The sequence below is a fragment of the Micropterus dolomieu genome, linkage group LG20 (assembly GCF_021292245.1).
Source record: "Micropterus dolomieu isolate WLL.071019.BEF.003 ecotype Adirondacks linkage group LG20, ASM2129224v1, whole genome shotgun sequence".
Classification (NCBI taxonomy): Eukaryota; Metazoa; Chordata; class Actinopteri; order Centrarchiformes; family Centrarchidae; genus Micropterus; species Micropterus dolomieu.
Genome location: NC_060169.1, coordinates 24,084,154 through 24,104,034, shown reverse-complemented (window position 1 = coordinate 24,104,034; position 19,881 = coordinate 24,084,154). Strand labels below are relative to the sequence as shown.

Sequence of the window (19,881 nt, the reverse complement as noted above, 5' to 3'; positions counted from 1 at the left end):
TGTTGTCTTACCCAATCTACTCTACCATCAGTTCTTAAACCACATAGGAAAACCCTTTATGTTATTACATCAACACTGCGGTTTAACACACGCTCACAAAAACACACACACACAGCAACATAAGGTGATAACCTGGTCTGAGGTGGAAGAGAGACTTCAACCCTGTTACAACTTCAATTACCATAAAACTCCACTCTCTTCCTCTCTCGTTTCCCCTCCCTCTGTGTTTCCTCGTCTCTGCCTCTTTAAATGCTCTCTTCCTCTTGTGCTTTTTGTCATCCCTCTTACTCCTCACTGTGATCAACAGAAATCAATCATTTTATTTGTCTTCCTACTCCACTCTCCACTCTATCCCTCACTCCCGTTCTCGCCCTCTTTCATCCTCTCATTCTCTTATCATATCATTGACCATCTGAAATCAATCCATTTTGTGTCTAACTCTCCTCTTTCCTCTCCCTTCTGTCTTTCTCTTTCCGCGCTTGCCGGCTCTCTCTTCAAAGGCACTTAGGTGTCAAAGGCATTTCACTCGCAATCCCTCAACTGCTCAAACGCACACACATACACTGACACAGAGTGACGCCAGTGCGGTGTAAAATCTATGCTGATGTGATCAGTGCAGATCGTGCTATTGACAGGCAGCAATATTCCCACGATAGAAATGATTCACCTTCATCACTGTCACTGTGTGTGCGCGCGTGTGTGTGTGTGCGTTACAGTGTCTACAGCATATGATAAAAGTGGTACAAAATTGTGTTATTCATATAAGCAAATATATGGTATCAAAGTTTACAGACACTATGCTCTATGTAACGCAGAAAATTGGCGAGCAAATGTTTATTCTCTATTTATTCTGATATTTCTGTGTGTAGATGTAGAAGCAGTAGACAGAGTAGAGGTGTACTGTTAGTTGACATAATAATTAAAGCATATAATTAAGGCATATAACCTCTGTGGATTTCTTCTTTTCTTTCATGGGTTCTCTCATTATTCTAGTCCTATCTCATTTCCTTTTATTAGCACTCACTTCATCCCTCCTTTTCTCTCTCATTTAATTTTTTCTCTTTCTCCTTTCTTCTTATGTTTACTAGCCCATCCATTACGTACCCCTCGCCTTCTCCTCTTCTTTCACAACCTATGCTCTACTCCTCTCTCCTCTGTTCTCTCTTTTTTTTATACTTTCTGTTATCATAATCTTCCAGTAATGCTTTTTATCGTTTTTTATCTAAATTATAATTCTTTTGTCTCACCATTTTATTCCAATGCTTACCCATTCCCTGTTCAATTATCTGTTCTTCCATTGCCTTTTCTTTTTCCTCTGTTTTTTGTAATGTTTTTTTCTGATTCTTACATTTCCTCTCCCCTGACCCTTTTCCTCTCCTCTCCTTCCCTCTCCTCATTCTTCCCTCCTCTCCTCTCTTGCCCATTCTTTATGATTTGAAGGCTCATTTGTTAAGAGGAGGTAGAGCACTCTCACTCTCCTGCTAGCCTCCTCCTGTCTCTTTTTTGTAGGCTTTGGAAATATAATTTTCAATTTTTAATTTGATTCATTTAGATTTGATCATTAATCAGTGCTGAGAGAGAGTTAATTTGCTGGAAAATAGATGAGGTAGTTAGAAAGGGCTCTTTATAAAGTGAGCTCAGCACAGCACTGGGTCTTTTTAGGTATGAGGCAAAAAGAAAGAAAAATTTAGTCTGTATGTGACAGTGTAGTTTGTGCAATAGAAAGTAATATGAGAGAAAGAGTGTGTAGATTGACAACATTGATTGTTGTGTAAATTCAGAGTAAATAAGAATGTCGCTGACCACGCTGTCAGCATCTGCCAATCTCAATGTTGTACCTTGTACTTTACTTTGAAAATCAGGTGAATTACTATATGGCATGAGTCAAAATGCTGCCCCTAACCAGGAGGGCAGTAGCTTATGGCAAGAGTGCTCTGGAAGCAGTGTTTGCTGTACGCTTGCATTGCTCCAGGTTAACTGCTCCCCCTGGTAACATTACAGCCAGTGCTGTTTTCTTTTGTTTTGAAACCATGCTGCCTTCTCAAATGAGTGGCCTGGTTGGTGGTGCCACCTGTATATTTGATCGTGCTGTGCATGCATGACTTAGCAGGATGTTTGAGTGCTAGTGATGCTACAGTACAGACATGAGGAAGTTTGCCCAAAATCACCCTTTGACACCAGCGTAAAATATTTATTAATTTCTCATTGAATTTAATATGAAACTGTGGTTTCAATACATGTAGCCATATGACTGAGATACTTTTACCTATTGATTTAAACTCTTGCTCAAACCCTGTCTTCCATTTAGTCTTTATTCGCCCTTCCCATCTAAACATATACCTTTTCCCTTGCTTCTGTTGTCCTCTACTTTTTCTAGCTCGGATCTTTTCTCCCTCTCGTCTTCTGACCAGCCACTGACCTAGCTAGTGACTGAGCAAGCTGCTTATCGGAGGCTTACCCAAACACAACATGGGGGTGGGGGTTAGAGAAACATAGATGTTGTGTGAATGTGTGTGTGAGAGAGAAAGCAGAGTGGGTGAGTGAGTGGGTTAGTACCCCCTGGTGTTTAGAGTTTCTTGACCGTTTGCTGACACTGTCCCTCCCCCTCCCCACTGTACCTGGACTGTCAGCCCTTCTGTCTAGCTATTGCAGTTTCAAGCATGCACGTGCGCGCACACACACACACACACACACACACAGATGCATTTCATGTTCAGTTCACTGGGTTGGCTGCCACCTGGGCTAGTTAGGTTTCTAAATGAATGACATTTCCGTAGAAAAAATGTGTACACTCACATCACTGCAAGATGCTTGAATAAAAGTGCCAAAATGTGCACATGTACAAAACACAAATAAAACAGGGAAACGTGTGCACTTACAAGCACTTACAAATGCTGACGAATGCACAAACATGCTCCCTGACATTTTTTTTTCTTTTCTGACAATAGAAAGTATTTCTCTAAAATCTCTTAGGTGTGATGTCTTGGTCATGGTCAGCACATTTGCAGAGGATTTAAATCTCTGTGTGTTAGCAAATCTCTCTCTTGCTCTCTCGCGCCCCCCACCCTCCCTCTTTTTCTCTCTCTGTCTCTGCATTTAGATCAAATCTTCACTGTTTTAATTGCACTTTGCGTCAGAAAAGCTTTCAAATCAGTGGTCGGGGGTTTTTCAGTAACTGAGATTAGTGTCAACAGCATTTCAAAAGTAATACTTTGCACACTGTTTAAACCAACAACATTCAGATTTCTCTGCAGCCGTCTGACACTTCCTCCGCCACTTACTGGCAAACTAGCCAACGTGACTTCTAAGTTAAACATTTGCTCCAAAAGCCAGGAGCCAATATTATTTATTTAGTATTTTAAATTCCATGCTGAAAAATACCATTCCCTCTCCTCTCACTTGCACTTCTTAGATCACTCACTCAATCGGTGCATTCAGTATTAGGATAACTTTTCCCCCCAGACCGTCGTTGATATAGATGTTGTTCTTCTGTGCAACGTTAGTGGCTTTCTCATTTCTTTTGTATTTATTATGACGACACTACTGTTGCTCCTGCCATGAATGTAACATGAATCTCTTTCTGAGTGCCAGTGGAGTTTTTGCTGAGATAGATAAGCCTGAGAACATCAATTTCCATGGAATGGTTATAATACAGCAGATCTAAACAACAGTTAACATAGAGTGGCATGAACATTATTTAATTTATTATACAAAAATCAAATTAATACCTAAACTTTTTTGAAGATAAAGAAGGCGTAAGAGAGACACATCTCAGACCTCCCTCTGCAGTCATTATGGAAAGCCATTTTCCACAAATGATTCATTTGTAAACCAAAAAAATTGCTTAGTATCAGGTTTGAAACATTTGACAGTCCTTTCAGATTCCTCTTCCCCTCTATTCTGCTCTCCTACTCCAGGGCACATGACACCTCTGTCTTCCTTATCCATCTTTAAGTGGTAACCACGGTAACATCCAATCCCCTGAGAGATAGGCCTAATTAAATTAGGACTCCTTTGTGTCAATTAATTAACGAGACAGAGAGAGAGAGAGAGACAGCAACAGAGAGACAAAGATTGGGTAAGAGACAGGGAAAGAGTAAGTCAGAAAGCCAGAGACAACGTGTGTGTGTGAGAGAGAGAGAGAGAGAGAGAGAGAGAGAGGCCCTTTACTCAAATGGTGTCTCTATAAATTAATCTTGTTGTAGAATAAAAGAGGCAAGCGAGTTTAGCAAGCTTGACAATAACATAAAAGTGCCTGTATGCATAACAGACACATACATGCATACACTGCAGAAACAACACAGCTATCACTACTTTACACGCAGAGCTCATACGTAATCTCTGGTCCTGTCTTTTTCATCTCTCCCTTCATTTCCACTCTCTTTTTTACTTGCATACCAGCAGATTTGTCTTGTCTTGTCTCTCTTTATTTTTCTCTTTAAGCCAGTGTCATGGGCAGTATATTGATACACTTCTTCTGTCATTTCTTACAGGTGTTCGTCTGGACAGGGTTCGTGGTGGGAGACAGAAGTATAAACGCCGGATAGATGCGGACAACAGTCCATACCTGAACCCACAGCTGGCTTTACCTCCCAAGAAGCCATGTAAGAAAACATGCACACACAAACAGTATATGTAATAGCCCTTGTCTCTCTGATGTTAAACGGAGATTCTCAAGGGCATAAATTTGCATGCTGTCCTCGGTGCCCAGTAACTCATACTCTAAAAATTGACATACTGTATGTACTACAGTGGCAACAGCATCTGACATGGTGTGCAGAGGGAACAATGAAGGGCAAAACCTCCCTGGAAGTAAACAGAAAATATTCAAATTCTAGCATATTGTAACACTATATGCAGGTCTGTTCATGTAATACCCAGGAGCTGTTGTTCAAAGACCAGAAGAACTGCCTTTCCATCCTAATGAAGACAGTTGGACAGTAAAAACCTTAAAACACACATGCACACACACACACACACAAACACACATATAAATAGACACAGGGTAGCGAGAAGCCCATCTGTTTGGGACCAAGTTTATCTCCCTGCCTCTACTGCTACCAGTTTGGGGTCATAACATTTTATATGTGTAATATTTCACTATAAAGGTGTTCATTTAGCTCTTGCTGGATTGGCTGCGTTTTTTTAAAGAATAAAACCATCGCCAAAGACTGATGATTGAAAAATTAACAAGGGAGAGAGTGAGTGAGAGTGACAGAGAGACAGGTGGAGATGCAGAGGGAGGGAGTGGGAGAGACTGAACCTAAATGAGAAGGGTTCTCAGAGAGAGAGCGAGAGAGAGGGGAAAGGATGGGGACCAGCCAGAACCCTAATCCGGATTAAATCCAATCTGGCAACCACATCAAACTAGAGTTAGCTCTTTAGCTAACCGTCTGCTCACACACATAACACACACACACATGCACACACGCTCATGCAGTGCAGATTGAGCAGTGTTTAGCAGCTTGGTCCCCAAAGCCCATTTTGCTTAAAGCTGGAGCATATTCTGCTTTAGGCCAATATGCTGAATGGCTGCACAACAGCTTACCGGGACTTCTGCACTACTAATCATTGAAATGATTGGATAATATGAATGTGTGTACACTGTGTGTGTGTGTGTGTGTGTGTGTGTTTATTCTGTATGTGTTAGCATACACAGAACATGTGTGTGTTCAGCTAACTGAATGTCTTCACTGGCAGGCTGAAGATCACTGTTCCTTAGGATGGTTAAATTAGATTTAGCATTTGTCACATTTTAGAGGAGTAATTTAGCAGAATCACCAGTGACCACTCAAAATAGTTATTCAGGCTTTAATCCCTAGTTTACATCTTTCCCATAATAAATGTATGAACACAAATCTCTATCAGACCTAAAACCAAACCTACACTTGAAAAACAAAAAAGTATAGGGTTGATATAGACTTCCTAGACTCTCTTGTTCTTTTCCTCTCACACACAGTCAATACACACAAAAAATCTTTCTGTCTCTCTCTCTCAGATACATGCACACAGCCTATCTGTAGCCCAATCCCTAGCCTCAGCGTCCCCATTGATTGTGTGAGGACAGAACAATAGCCCTGGGTTTGGAAATGGGCTTCCATTGATTCTAATTAGGGAAACATTAAATAAGATTTACCCACAGATACTGCAGTGTGACTGGGATAGGTTTGGCTGAAACGACCCTTGAGCTGGAGCTATAGGGAGGAGGATGGAAAGGAGATATACACACACTAATATATATATATATATATATATATATTAGTGTGTGTGTTTGTGGGTGGAGAGTGGTAGATCAATACACAACTCATCCTCCCCAACTCTGTATCACTCTCTGTCCATGGCTCTATTTCTACCTGTCTGTCTTCCATTTTTTTCTTTGCTTATTTCTCTCTCTCTCTTTTCCCCTATCCCTCGCTCATCTCTTGCTCTTCTATCCTCTGTTATTATTCCCATGCTTGATTAGTCAGTGGATTAATTTGGAAGCAGGGTATCAGTCTGTTCCTAATGGGCCATAGAGATCTCATCACCACATGTCACCATTACCAGCTGAGCTGTTTGGCTTTCAGTATTATCTTTCCCTTCTGTATGTATCAGCGAAGCTTCTTAAGGCTGTGATACAAAAGACGACGTTCTGGGTATCCTGAGTCACCAGCAGTAATCACCTTTAAACACACCTTGAAGCCTCTCCTAAACCTGGAAACGTTTCAATACGTTTTTGATCTTTTGTCAAGAGCATTTTCATCTTTAGTCCTGCCAAATTACTGGAATCAAATCAATTATCTATCGCTAGATTGTTGAAAAATTCCACAGGACATGTAGGCAAGGCATCGGTGTCAAGCTTCATCTTCATCTTATTTGATCTTGTTTCCATTGCATATTGTGATATACTATATTAATTACTGTATATAATATTTTACTGTAAAATAACCTTTCAGGTAATGTTAAGATTTAAGTTTTACACTTACATACATTACTTTTGATTTTTGAAGTGTGGTTTGACAATTAAAAATGAAATGATTAAAAAAATGATATTATACATACAGTAATTTGTGTATATACATATACAAATTACTGTATGTGTAATATCTAACATCATTATACTATAGAGTATACTGAGTATACTGAAATACCTGTAGATAAATGTGTTATCTAGCAAGCCATGTTATCAGGGACTTTGCATTTAACCTTTCACATTTTTGCACCAGATTGGTGTGGAACAGCTTGTAGCCCAATGCAGCAAAAATTCACCATCTCTCTGTCTCTGTGTCTTTCTCCTTGTCTGGTGGTCATGTCAGTTGCCTTTGGCTGCCTTGCAGATAACAAAATCGTCTCTCACCTGCTGGTGGCCGAGCCAGAGAAGATTTATGCCATGCCTGACCCAACAGTACCAGACAGCGACATCAAGGCCCTGACTACGCTGTGTGACCTGGCGGACAGAGAGCTGGTGGTCAACATCGGCTGGGCCAAACATATCCCAGGTAGGGGGGACTGCTGAACCCTGACTTTCACACTGAACCTAAACTCCATGTTGTGACACTATCACACACACATACATGCTTTTTTTTTCCAATTCCAGAGTATAGGGTAGTTCACACACACACACACACACACACACACACACACACACACACACACACACACACACATACAGGATAGACACACAAACACACATGCTGTGTGAATTGGCAGAGAGAGTACAAGGTTACAATCACTTCTCCAGATGCAGTTCAGGCACACTTACATATATACAAGTACACCTGGTAAGGCTAAGGTATGACCTTTCACCCTGAGCCCTTCACTCAGACACTTTGAACTGTTGACTCCAACTGACCAACCAAATTCCAAAACCAAACCCTCACTGTTATCACACCTTTGCACACACACACACACACACACACACACAAATTCTGACCTTTTGAACTGAACAGTCCAATCCCCTTACCATCGACTTGTGTGTGTGCCTGCTGTCACTGTACCATATATATGACAAAGCCCTTTTAAACCACTGCTTCACCCTGCTGGTGAACTATGTATGTACTGGAATTAAAGGTCGCAAAAATGTCATACAGATAGACAGCAAGAGTATTATGAATAAAGCTGTACCTTTACGTGTGGCTTTTAGAACATTAATGTAAAGAATAAGGTTTTCGTTTGCTTTTTAGGTTGTTTTTTTAGGTTTGTTGTATGAGAGACAGATTTGGAAACATAAAATTCTTTGGGATAATTGTTGTTTAAAGTGATGATCATTAATTCATATTTTTGTGTGGTAACAATCTCAATATAATATTTAAAACAAACATTAAAGAGAGTTTTTAAGTGATATAGTAGAATGTGATGTCTGTTTTTAGCTTATAGCGCGTCATTGTCCCTCTACAGGTTTATCACTAAAACAATTTAACTAATCTAATCTTCTTAAACTATCTCTTTTCTCACTTAATCTGTTTAAAATTGCATCTGGACAATATGGACTACTATGGACTGAGAAAATGGCAGATATACAGATAAGCCAATATGTTAGTACATAAGAAAACAAGAGAGAAGAAAAGAACAAGATGACGAAGGCATCTCGCCATAGAAGCTAAACTGAAGAGGAAGACAGGGAGCAAGACGCGTGAGAGGAAGAGATGATACTATAATCTGGTTTTGGTTTTAGTGAGGGAGCTTGCTGTGACAGCAGTGAGGAGGGAAGAGCAGCGTCCCAGATTAACACAGATTAGCACAAAGATTAGTCCCATTGTCGACTGGAAATATGGTTCGAAAATAGAATAGAATAAAATTACCCCCTAACAGTATAGGCGGTTGCAAGAGTATAAAGGGAAACACCAGATAAGCAACATAAATACCACTCAGTCAGGATGCATTAATCAGTAACCATAAAGTCAATGGTGTTGGAATACAGGATCTCCAAATTATATATAAATACAATATCCTGTCAATAAATGTGAAAATAAAAGAGAGACAGAGAAAAAGCAGATGAAGAGAGAGAGCAGAAGACATGGGAATGCATTGCTTCTTGTTAGTGTATTGATCTGTGTGTTGCTATATAGACAGTAAGCAGACATATATATTGATCCATATACCAAGTATAGTTCCCTGAATATTCATTTTTCTCTTTCAAAATAACATTCACAATAACACAGCCCAATTCCAATTCGATCTCCTTTCCTCTAATGTCCTTGTCATGCGTTTTACTCCTTTTTCCTTTCTCTTTTAATCTCTCTCCCCTGCTATCTGTGGTTCTCTCGCCATACCTCCGGGATGCACCTGTACTGTATATAAATCTGACAAACAGAAAAAGAACTTGCAGACACACACAGATACACACATTAACATTCATATAATGTCTTATTTAATGAATTGTTTTGGATTGGGCTTTCCCTTTCCGTTGCTCACTACTTGGATCTGAGTTAGCCAGGTTATGTGCTGGGCTGAGTGTGTGCATGTGTGTGCGCGTGTGCAGCTGTCTGTGTAGAGGGAGCGAAGCGCAACGATTGCTTGGCGGAGGAGGGAAGATGGCGTGATTAGATGAACGAGAAAGGCAATCCACTGCTCATAGAGAAAGATAGAACTCTTCATCTTCCAAGTGTGTGTGTGTGTGTTAGTATGTCTGTGATGTGAACACTATGAAATTCTCATAGTTTACCACACTGAACACTGATCTAATACTCTCTCTCTCACACACACACGCACACACACACACACACACACACACACACACACACACACACACACACACACACACACACACACACACCAAAAGTGATCTACTGTTCACTCAGGGTGGAAAGGATTGTCAGAAAGAAATACACCTCAACATTCTTTATCAGACTCTTACACAAACCCACACACAAACTGAAAAGAGTCAAAACAATAGTCTACAATGACTTAATAAGTCTTGAATAGAACAGAATAGACCTGTTAACCTTTTTTCAGCCGTCTTGTTTCACATCTTGTCAAGTGTGTGCACGCGTGTGTGTGTGAGAGACTGACTCAGTGCAGGGTGTCCATGTGAACACACACATGCACACATCTTTGCTCGCCATGGTACAGTAATTTTTTTAATCAAATTGATGGAGAGAGACAGAGAAACAAAGAGAAAAAAGACAGAGGAAGAGAGAGAGAGGAGAGGTGAAGCCAATTTATGCTTCATGATATGGCTGCGCAGCGCTGCATACACACATACGCACATACACACACACACAGGCTGCTAACAGTGGTAACAACGTGTCAAGGCGAGCGCCAGGCAGCTAATTTGAAGTCATTAGATGTCTGCCGTACTGGCAACAATTTGTTACGCTCACACACGCACAAACACACACACAAAAACACATCGCATACACGCACTGAGTTAAGAGCCGTCTGCGGATAGCGAGGAGGCTAAATTGTAAACTAATTTAAACATCACTCAGCGTTAGAGAGGCTGCCTGCAAGACAGGCCCCCGGATAACAAGGCTAGGGTACGTGTGTGTGTGTGTGTGTGTGTGTGTGTGTGTGTGTCACTAGTCATGTTTGACTCACAGACTCGCCCAACCTTAGAGACTTGTGACAACACACACACATATACATAGATCTCTTTGATTTGTTCTTTTATTCTAAAGCTGTGTGCATCTGTGTGTGCATGCTCATTTCCATACTGATACGGCCTATATGCAAACATTTGATATGTCATTAGGAGAGGAAAATGAGGTTCCAGACACGAATGGGGACACTATCATGCACGTGCACCTCACACATGCACATGTGTTTGTCAAAGAGAGAGATGAAATACATGCAGAAACAGAAACATAGAGAAGTATAGAAGCCTTTTTGCTGATTCAAACTGTGGGCAACGTATAGACGCATACAATCACATTCACATTAGAATATAAAAAATATGAGCAGTATCCTCTCACACTCCAGAAACTGTGTGTATGTGGAAATATCGTAGGAGTTGTTATTCAGAGGCCGTGAAAGGCTTTGGAGTCTAATAATATGGATTAGTGAAGAGAAGATCTTATTTTAATAGCTCTCAAAGAGACAACTCCACTTGCATATTAGGCTGCATGTCATAGTCATAGTGTGTGTGTGTGTGTGTGTGTGTGTGTGTGTGTGTGTTGAAAGAGGAACGAGGAGCGGTCAGGTGAGAGGAGGAGGAGAAGAACTGCAAATATTTAAACAGAAACGAATGAGAGAGTGAATTAAAAGAAAGAAAGGCCATTCAAAATGAGCCATTTATCTGTCTGTAGAATTAGTCTTTTCATCCTCTCTTTTCTGTTCTCTTACTCTCTCATCCTGTCTCTCTCCATAATAACTAAATGACTACCGGGCAGTCATGCCAGCAGCTCTTATCTAGACTTGCGGACACAAAAGGGAAAGACAGACAGGCGAGCACTTGACTTGACGAAAGAGCAAGGAACGAACAAATGAATGAATCAACGAACGAGAGCCAGAACCTATAACACAGTCTATTTTACCAGAACCAGGGGCCTTGCCATTAGGTTTTTTTTGTACAACACCCTCCCCCCATTCTTTCTTTATTCAAGAGAGAAATTGCTCTTGGGCCACCCCTCACTTCCCCTCTTCTATTCTCTTGCTTCCCTATCTCGTCTTACTTGCTCTTTCTTACAGTTTTTCTCCCTCTCTTTCTTCCATTCCCCTTTCAATTTTGACACTCAGGATAAGCGGTCTATGTGTCGGCAATAACGCAGTATGATTGAGCTGTAAAAATGGGGGAAGGGAGGTGGAGGGGGGTTGCTGTCGGTCTGTTCATTTAATCGGTCTTTATTGAGATATTGGAGTAGGGGTTTGGGTGGTGTTTATGGTGATGGGATAGTAGGTAAGGAGTGAAGTCCTCTTGCTTCATGTTCTGCAGGCTTCTCTCTATAGCCCCTTTTAAACTGGACTAAAAAACAACTAACACTCGCTAACATCTGCCTTTTGCCTTCAGTGAGAAAGGCTACAATTGGCATTTACTCTCGGGTGAAATGACTGCAGCAGGTATTTATCAGCTCCAGCTCCATTCGGTAGTCATGTGGATATGCTAATTTTCTTTTTCCCTTTTTCAGATCCACTGTTTTATTTTTTTCTAAAGATGTCTATAAATATCTCATCCACATGTTTTAATTAATATTAAAACATTAAGTAATAAAGTAAGCATGCTAGGCTTTCAGAGTGCACAAACACTTTAAACACACTTGTCACCTGCTCCAGCACTACTGTTAACCAGAAACACCGCTGTCTATGGTTTACACAAAACAACCACCATAACATTGTCACTGGCCTCCACTCTATTTTCTACTGTCACTATCAATCACAACACAGACAGAAAGTGCAATTCTCTCACTCCTTTGGATTTAGGGATGAGCATGGGTGGTGGAATACCCCATGGTGATACTGAAAACATCACTAAAAATGGGAGGCACGTGGATGTCCACACAGACACTATGCGTACCCCCTCTGATGATGATTTTTTCGTCACGCGGACCCTAGCGGACCCTCATGTACTCGCGGGTGCAGAAAGTATAATCCTTGTATAAGTCAAGGTCAAGAAGTTTAAGCTTTGGTTGAGCAAGAAAGGTTGAGAGTTTCTCTCTGGCCAGCAGGAAACCACTACAAATTAAATTGGAACTTCTGTTTATTTGTTATATATTACCTGTGGAGTTCCGCAAGGCTCAATCGTAGGCCTCATTCATTTAAATTTTTTTATTTAAAAAAGAGTCCTGGATGTTATACTAGTATTGAAGCTCAATGTAAAAAGGTCATTTTGCACTCTAACCTGCACCAATATCCTGCACAAGCATTATAATGAACTTGGCTCTTTTCATTACTTAATAAAATTCCTATTTTTTTCTTCAGTAAATTTTTTTTTACTTTTAATGATCATGTAGCATTTGATTGCTATACACATTAAGAGTTTTGATTTAAATTATCTATTATTATAATGTATCTCTTATTCTGTGTTTAGTGGAAAATAACAGAGAAGAATGGAGAACTAAAGAGGACGTTTTAAAATTAAACATACAAGGCTGAAGGGAGAGAAGAAAAGTGTAGGAAATGGGAGGAGAATGGAAAGCAGGCTGGTCACATACATTCCCTCACTATAACTGGTATATTCCCAAAGAGCCTTTAACACAATACAATTCCGACCCAATGGCTAAATATCCCCCACCTCTTCAACCTTTTCTGTGACCTCTCTTTTTCTCTCTCTCTCTACTTCTATCTATTTCTGGCTCTCCCTCCTTTTCTCCCTCTGTCTGACCTGACCTCCCACTGTCTCTCTCTCCATGGTATCCTTAACCTCTTCATTATGGAGTCAACCTCATCTCTCAACCCCAATCCCCTCCCACGCATTCCCACCTCCCCCCTTCTCTCATCCTCCCAGCCAGCCATCATCACCGTCTTTCTCTTTGGTTCTGTCTGTCTGTGTGTCTCTACAGATATAGTAATCAGGATTTGTTGAATCCAAATTCAGCTCCAGATTTTGAAACCGCATGAGTGACTGTTCATTGATCAGATTGCTCATTAAAATATGTGTTTTTGCCAACAATGGAACATCGCAGCACACTTAGTGAAGCACCCAATAAGCTAAACCCGCTCTAATCTTTACCTCTGCTGTTGTACCCCTGTGCCCTTTCTCTTTTGGTCATGTTATAAATGGTTTTCACTTAGAGATTCAGTCAACCAGTCGAGCAGCTAGTCATTCAGACTGCCAGACAGTCTGAATGACTAGAGCCAATCGGTCAGTCAAGTAACTACACATCCAGTCAATCAGCCAGAAAGACTCCCAGTCAGTCAGCAAATATTGATTGATTAATAGAAGTGTCCTGCTCCTTTTAGCAAATCAAATGTTGAGTCTCAGCAGCCAAGGGGAACCTCTGCGCACACACACGTATACACATGAATACACACATCTTTGACTCTGAAAGTGCAGCTCTCTAAATTAACACTGACACACATTCTAACACTTCACAGTGAGCTCAAAGAGATGCAGGACAGCACCGTGTGTGTGTGTGTGTGTGTGTGTGTGTGTGCGCGCGCTCGTGTGCATGTGTGCGTGTGTCCGTGTGTGTGTATGATGGAGCAATTTAAAAGCCCAGACTGGTGGTGATGTCACACTGCCGCCCTCCTCATTAAGTCTGGTGCGATCATCAATCAGCAAAGAGGTTGTTGGGCTTTGGGTCAGAGAGTGGTAAATCAAAGGAGAAACATCTTTCCATGACCACTCACACAAACAGACACACACACTTTTCCAGTTGTTAAATGAATGAGCTTTATTGGCATGAAACTTCTGAAACAATATCCACCTAATTTCTTCCAGGCCTTTGTGGTCTTAACTGTACTTCCCCCTGCTTCACCTTTCAGTCTGTCTCTCCCTCTCTGTGCCATTACCCTCTGCAGTAAAATGCCTAGTCTAGGTACATGTAAACTTGTGAAAACACATACAAGGAAATACACATGGACACACACACATAAATTCACAAGCAGATTTGCCCCCATTCTGTCGGCTAAGGCTAGTTCACCTTGACAGTCTCAGCATGCTGGGTGCCTTCTTAACACACAACACACAAACATACAGTGCATTCAAATAGACACACACATACAGATGAGTTTATAGACATTAAAACATTTACATGGCAGTGTCCAAGCAAACACCTAAACACAGATAAGCGGTGTTTAGGTGTTTGCACAAATACATACACACAGAGCCTAATTAGTCTTAAGTCTTTATAAGCATAACAGGTAAAGGTGAACAATTTGTAGTAATATGGTGGAATGGTTAAAACAAGGTTTAAAGTTGCTAAGATTTAAAAAAAAGTTTATGGTAGAAAATTCACGTGAATTACTGAGAAATGTCATCAAATCTATTTTCTGATACATTAACTGTAACCATTAAACCCTAATCATTCCTGAGCCAGGAGCAGTTACTGTAGGGAAAACAAATGTGAAATTTTGACAGGGAGCATTTTATGTTCAATCAATATATTTTATTTAATGCTATATTTAAAAAAAAAAAATCTATATATATTTTAGCAGTTTGCATTTGTAACATACTCTTTCCATTCAGTTCAGGTAAAGAGGATAAGAAACATATCTGACAGCACTCTGTCTTCTTTCATGTAATATAACCTAAAAACACCTTTTCCATATTCTAATGTGATTCAACTCATAAATATGACTTCAGATTAAGGATCAGATTTAGATTTAGAATCAGAATTAGATTTCTTCAGGTGTGTTTTTCTAGTCACTGTTGATTTTCTCTGTACTCTGTTTGGCGTGTTTGATTTCCATTTCTGCTCATCCCTGAGCTACATAACACATTTAGAGGTTGATGTCTTGGTTTCAAGGATGTGTGTTTGCTTATGTGTGAGCATGTGTGCATGTGTGTTTGTCTGTTTCATTGTCCACATTCATGCATAAGAGACATTTTGTTTTCCAGCACACCGCCACAATGGTTTCCTCTTGCAGCTCACACAAACAAACACACTGTTTGCAGATGAAAACAAATATTGATAAAATCCAATTAGGAAAAGAATATTTGATATCTGAGCTTAATGTTTGGATTAAGTTGGGCTTTCTTTATTGTATTAAGCCTGTGGGTATTGGAAGCATGTCATCAATATGAGAAAACAGAGGACGGGAAAGATTTCCATTGTTCTGTGCATTTCTTTTCTTCTCTTTTATCTACTTTACTTTACTTTTTATGTGTTTATATTTGTCCCTGTGTTTGTGTCTGATTATAATGAGGTGAGATCTGTCTATGCGTTTTAATATGCAAGAACAATTATCTTTTTTTCTCATCTAGGAAACATGAAGGAATGTTTGAATCATTAATATCAACAAAATATTTTGAAAAATTAACCTACAATTTGCCACACAAGCACTGCAATAGGAGTTGATTTAACAAAATAGAACCCACATTTTGGTAAAACGTAATGTGACACAACTGAGGGGGAGTATGTGGACAAGTTCAGAGGCATGAATATACTTTTTACTGATGTAGTCACTAAATTCTAAATACACACACACACACACACACAAATGCACCTACATATTCAGTCTCGGAGGGCACGTTCAGTCTGTGTTGACTCTCCTGTCTGTCCGATGCCCTGTGTTTGTTTTGTCATCACCATGTTGACAGTGTTTCCATGACAATGTGCCTATGATGACACTCAGACACACAAAGAATTAGGTGCCATTGTCACACACACACTCAACACAAATACTCACACACACACTGGTATTACCTCTATCAGGTCACACCTTGGTGGTGACATACACCTTATGCCTTTAGAGTCGAGCAACTTGACACATCATACGACAGACACACATGTACACACAACTTGCTTCACACATGGTACCTACCAGCTGTTGCTGCCACTGTATCCGCATGTGTCACACCATATCAGACCTTGATCCAAAGTGATAAATAAAAAACGCAGAAGTCACTTGAACAGTAGTGGCAGCCTATGGTAATGGAAAATATGTATATATACCGTATATCACCAACAGTTCCTTTACTAACATCAGCACTATTATCAAGAGAACGAAATAGCTGTATATTAAGAATTACACTGATTTTAAAAGTGGTGTTGGATGAAAATCCTTTTTTTTTTCTGACCAGCTTCAGATTACAGCTTCTCCTTAAAAGTAATTTTAATAATTTTGATTCTATTTTTTTTAATTTAGTCATGAAAGTCATTCAGTAAATAGAAGTAAAAGTAAGAGAAAAACACAAATATTGTAGTTGTGAGATTTGTGCTCAGCGGCCCATTGCTGTTTTTCTTATTAGTTTGATTGCATTAGCAAATCAAATTCATTTGTCTATCAGCCTTTGAGACACAGCCTGCAATCTGAGTACACTGACTAATCTGCATCAAATAATGTCTGTCACACACACACACCAGAGAGAAGCCGCATACATAAGCATGCACACAAGCATACACAAACACATACATCACAAACGCACCCATGAACACACAAACATACACTTCTAAACACACATACACCCACTTCTAACACACAGTGGATGTGCACAAATGCACAGACGTGCACGTTTTTTAATATGTGACATCAGACGAGCAGTAACAAATAAATCAGCGCACCATCTGAGCCCATCATCATCTAAGTCATCACTACCAAACAGTCAGCTTTTACCACTTTCAATTTGCTTTTGTGTTTGTGTGCGTGTGTGTGTGTGCCTGAGAGAGATGATGTGATGTGATATGATATGATATGCTGGCGGGGCATAAAGATAGATGATCATAATTACGCACAGGCCAAACTCCATTTCAAATCATCATCATCCTATTCTATCTGTTGGAGCACACATGTACCACACACACACACACACACACACACACACACACACACACACACACACACACACACACACACACACACAAATACCAAAAGCAATATAAAGAGTTCACACACCTACAGGGATTCACAGACATCCCCACTCACATATCACACACCTATGCATGCAGCAAATCTAGTGGAAGGAGGGACGGGCTTGTCATGGCATCACATTATTTCTGTCGGTTCATGCAAAGTTCACAGACAGGCATGAAATAGTTATTCTCTCTCACTCCACATACTCGCTCTCTCTTTCTACTTATCTACCTTTCCACACTGTTTCTGTCTGTATCTTCCCTTCTCCACCCTTTATCTATATCTTTTCCTTTTTGTCTTATTAACTCTTCTCAGTCTCTCTGTTCCTCCTCCTATCATCACTCCTTCACTTCTTCCTTCCTCTCCCTCTGTCAGCCCTGTCATTGTTACTCATCTGCTTCCCCTCTCTCTCCTCTTTCTTCCCTTCTCTTCCTGGTATGCTGTTTTTGTTTATTCCCTCTCTGCCTTCCTGTTGCCTTTTCCACCTTCCCCCTTTTTTCTACCTCCCTCTGTCTCTCTCTTTATCTCTCCCATCCTTCATCCGTCGTTCTTAAATAACAGTCCAGAGCATTCATCCTTTCCATCAGGGAATTAGCAGGTGGGAAAATAGGATTGGAGCGTGCTTGTCACAAGCTGGGGACGACTTATAGTCTGAGCACACAACACACACATAGAGGCAAATTATATATATATATATATATATATATATGTGTGTGTGTGTGTGTGTGTGTGTGTGTGTGTATGTTATAGCTATAAACACACAAAAACATGTACACCTCAGGCACACATACACTTGTTAATTGGCAACAGTTTGGGACTGCCCCTTTTACCTGTGTGTGGCCCAGCAGTGTTGAAAGGTAATATAAATAACTATATGTTTAATAGTTTTATTAATTGTAACCATCCATTAGCTTGTTGTATTTATGTCTATTTTAAGGTACCCACGTGTCATATACCCCTCACAATTGCTGGCACATAGATGGACAACATGTGTGTGCTAAGCGAATTTCAAAGGTGGCATGATAACATATAAAGTTAGTGCAAAGATGCATGCGTAGACATATTGGCTCTAAGTGGCATGAATTCAGATCAAGACTCGTCCACGCAAGCTGAAAATATTTCAACTTTAGCGAAACGTTTTCGTTTATTCAGCGGCTCTGTGGCTCCACCACTTCCTCACTGTACAGAGACGACAGGAAAAACTGGAGAAAAATGACATAAACAACTGGGGTTTTGGTGAAATCTAAGCTACATCAGAATCTGAGCTTTTTCATTAACACACACACACAACCACTCTTCACACAAATGATCACAGTTGACATTGCTAGCTAGCTACAGCTAACATCTATAAAGTGGGTACACTGGATGTATGGGGTGAATAAAGTGAGCTAAAAAATGCTCCATTGGTCTAATGCGAGGCAGGCATTTGCAATGTGTTTAGTCTGAGCACACTTTGAGGAACCATGTTCCTCCAACATAGAAACTCAAACAGGGTGCTGTATGATCAAAACTCTAACCACCACTCTTCAAGGCAATTGGCCTTTCTTACAGCAGACATTTTGACATACTGTGTTACGGCTATGTTATTCCATTTGGCATGCCACACTCTCTTATATGCAGTTGAATATGTTTCCTCTCTTGTTTCTTGTTTCTTTGGATATCGGACTGCTTGAGCACTTTTCAGGAATGCACATTGGATAGTGTGCATGTGTTTGTACACAGCACTTCATCCTTATACAAGTGTGACTTCCCACCTGCTATGTGGCAAAGGACCGTGTATGCGGTCTCAGTGCTTCACTGTGCTTTTTAGTGGCACACACAAAACACACACATACAGCAGTAGTAATGTGTGTATTTTTGTGTCTATTTAATCTTGATGGGATGTTTCATCTGCAGGCTGCTATCACAGCTGGCTGCCTTATTGTCTGGGTCAGACTGATGGGCGTGGGTGTGTGTGTGTGTGTGTGTGTGTGTGTTCCCGCCTGTATGCATTTTCAGTTTGTGTTCCTCTATTAGTCTGCATGCATATACATAAACCTACAACTGTGTGTTTGCCTGTATGAGAGCAAACATGTTTCTATATCTAAACACTATATACCTGCATGAACAATATGTACATATGCAAGTGTGTGTATTGTGCATGTGTGTGTGCTGTCCATCAAGCCACACACACAGCCGTACCAAACCATTGGCTTGGTTGCTGATGATGACATATGAGTTCCTGGCCTTGGTAATGGCTGTTAAATCTCATAATTACACGCTTCTTTATTGCAATGCATAATGACCCCGCAGCACTATTGGACAATTAATTAAGATTTTCAGCCCAGGCTTTTTCAGGCCCAGATGAGGAGGTGGAATGAGGTCTAATGTTCTTGTCTTCGAGCTAGGACATTAAGGCATGATGCTGTAGGAGAGAAAGCTGTCTCTCTTTGTGCATTTGTTTTCATCTCTGTCTTTCCTTTACTCTATGTATGTGTCTCTCTCTCTTTCTCTCTGTTCTCTCTCTCCTCA

General features: G+C 40.4%; 1 protein-coding gene across 2 annotated transcripts in view; it reads left to right on the top strand.

Annotated features, from left to right (window-relative positions):
* esrrga (estrogen-related receptor gamma a) overlaps positions 1-19,881 on the top strand; it is a 173,181-nt gene that overhangs the window by 133,879 nt on the left and 19,421 nt on the right. Inside the window, exons 6-7 of one of the 2 annotated variants that reach the window (XM_046032280.1) lie at positions 4,494-4,604; positions 7,317-7,478. In XM_046032280.1, the coding sequence (XP_045888236.1) occupies positions 4,494-4,604; positions 7,317-7,478 (273 nt within the window). Of the gene's footprint in view, positions 1-4,493; positions 4,605-7,295; positions 7,479-19,881 lie in introns of both variants that reach the window. The other variant, XM_046032279.1, reaches the window with a different exon arrangement.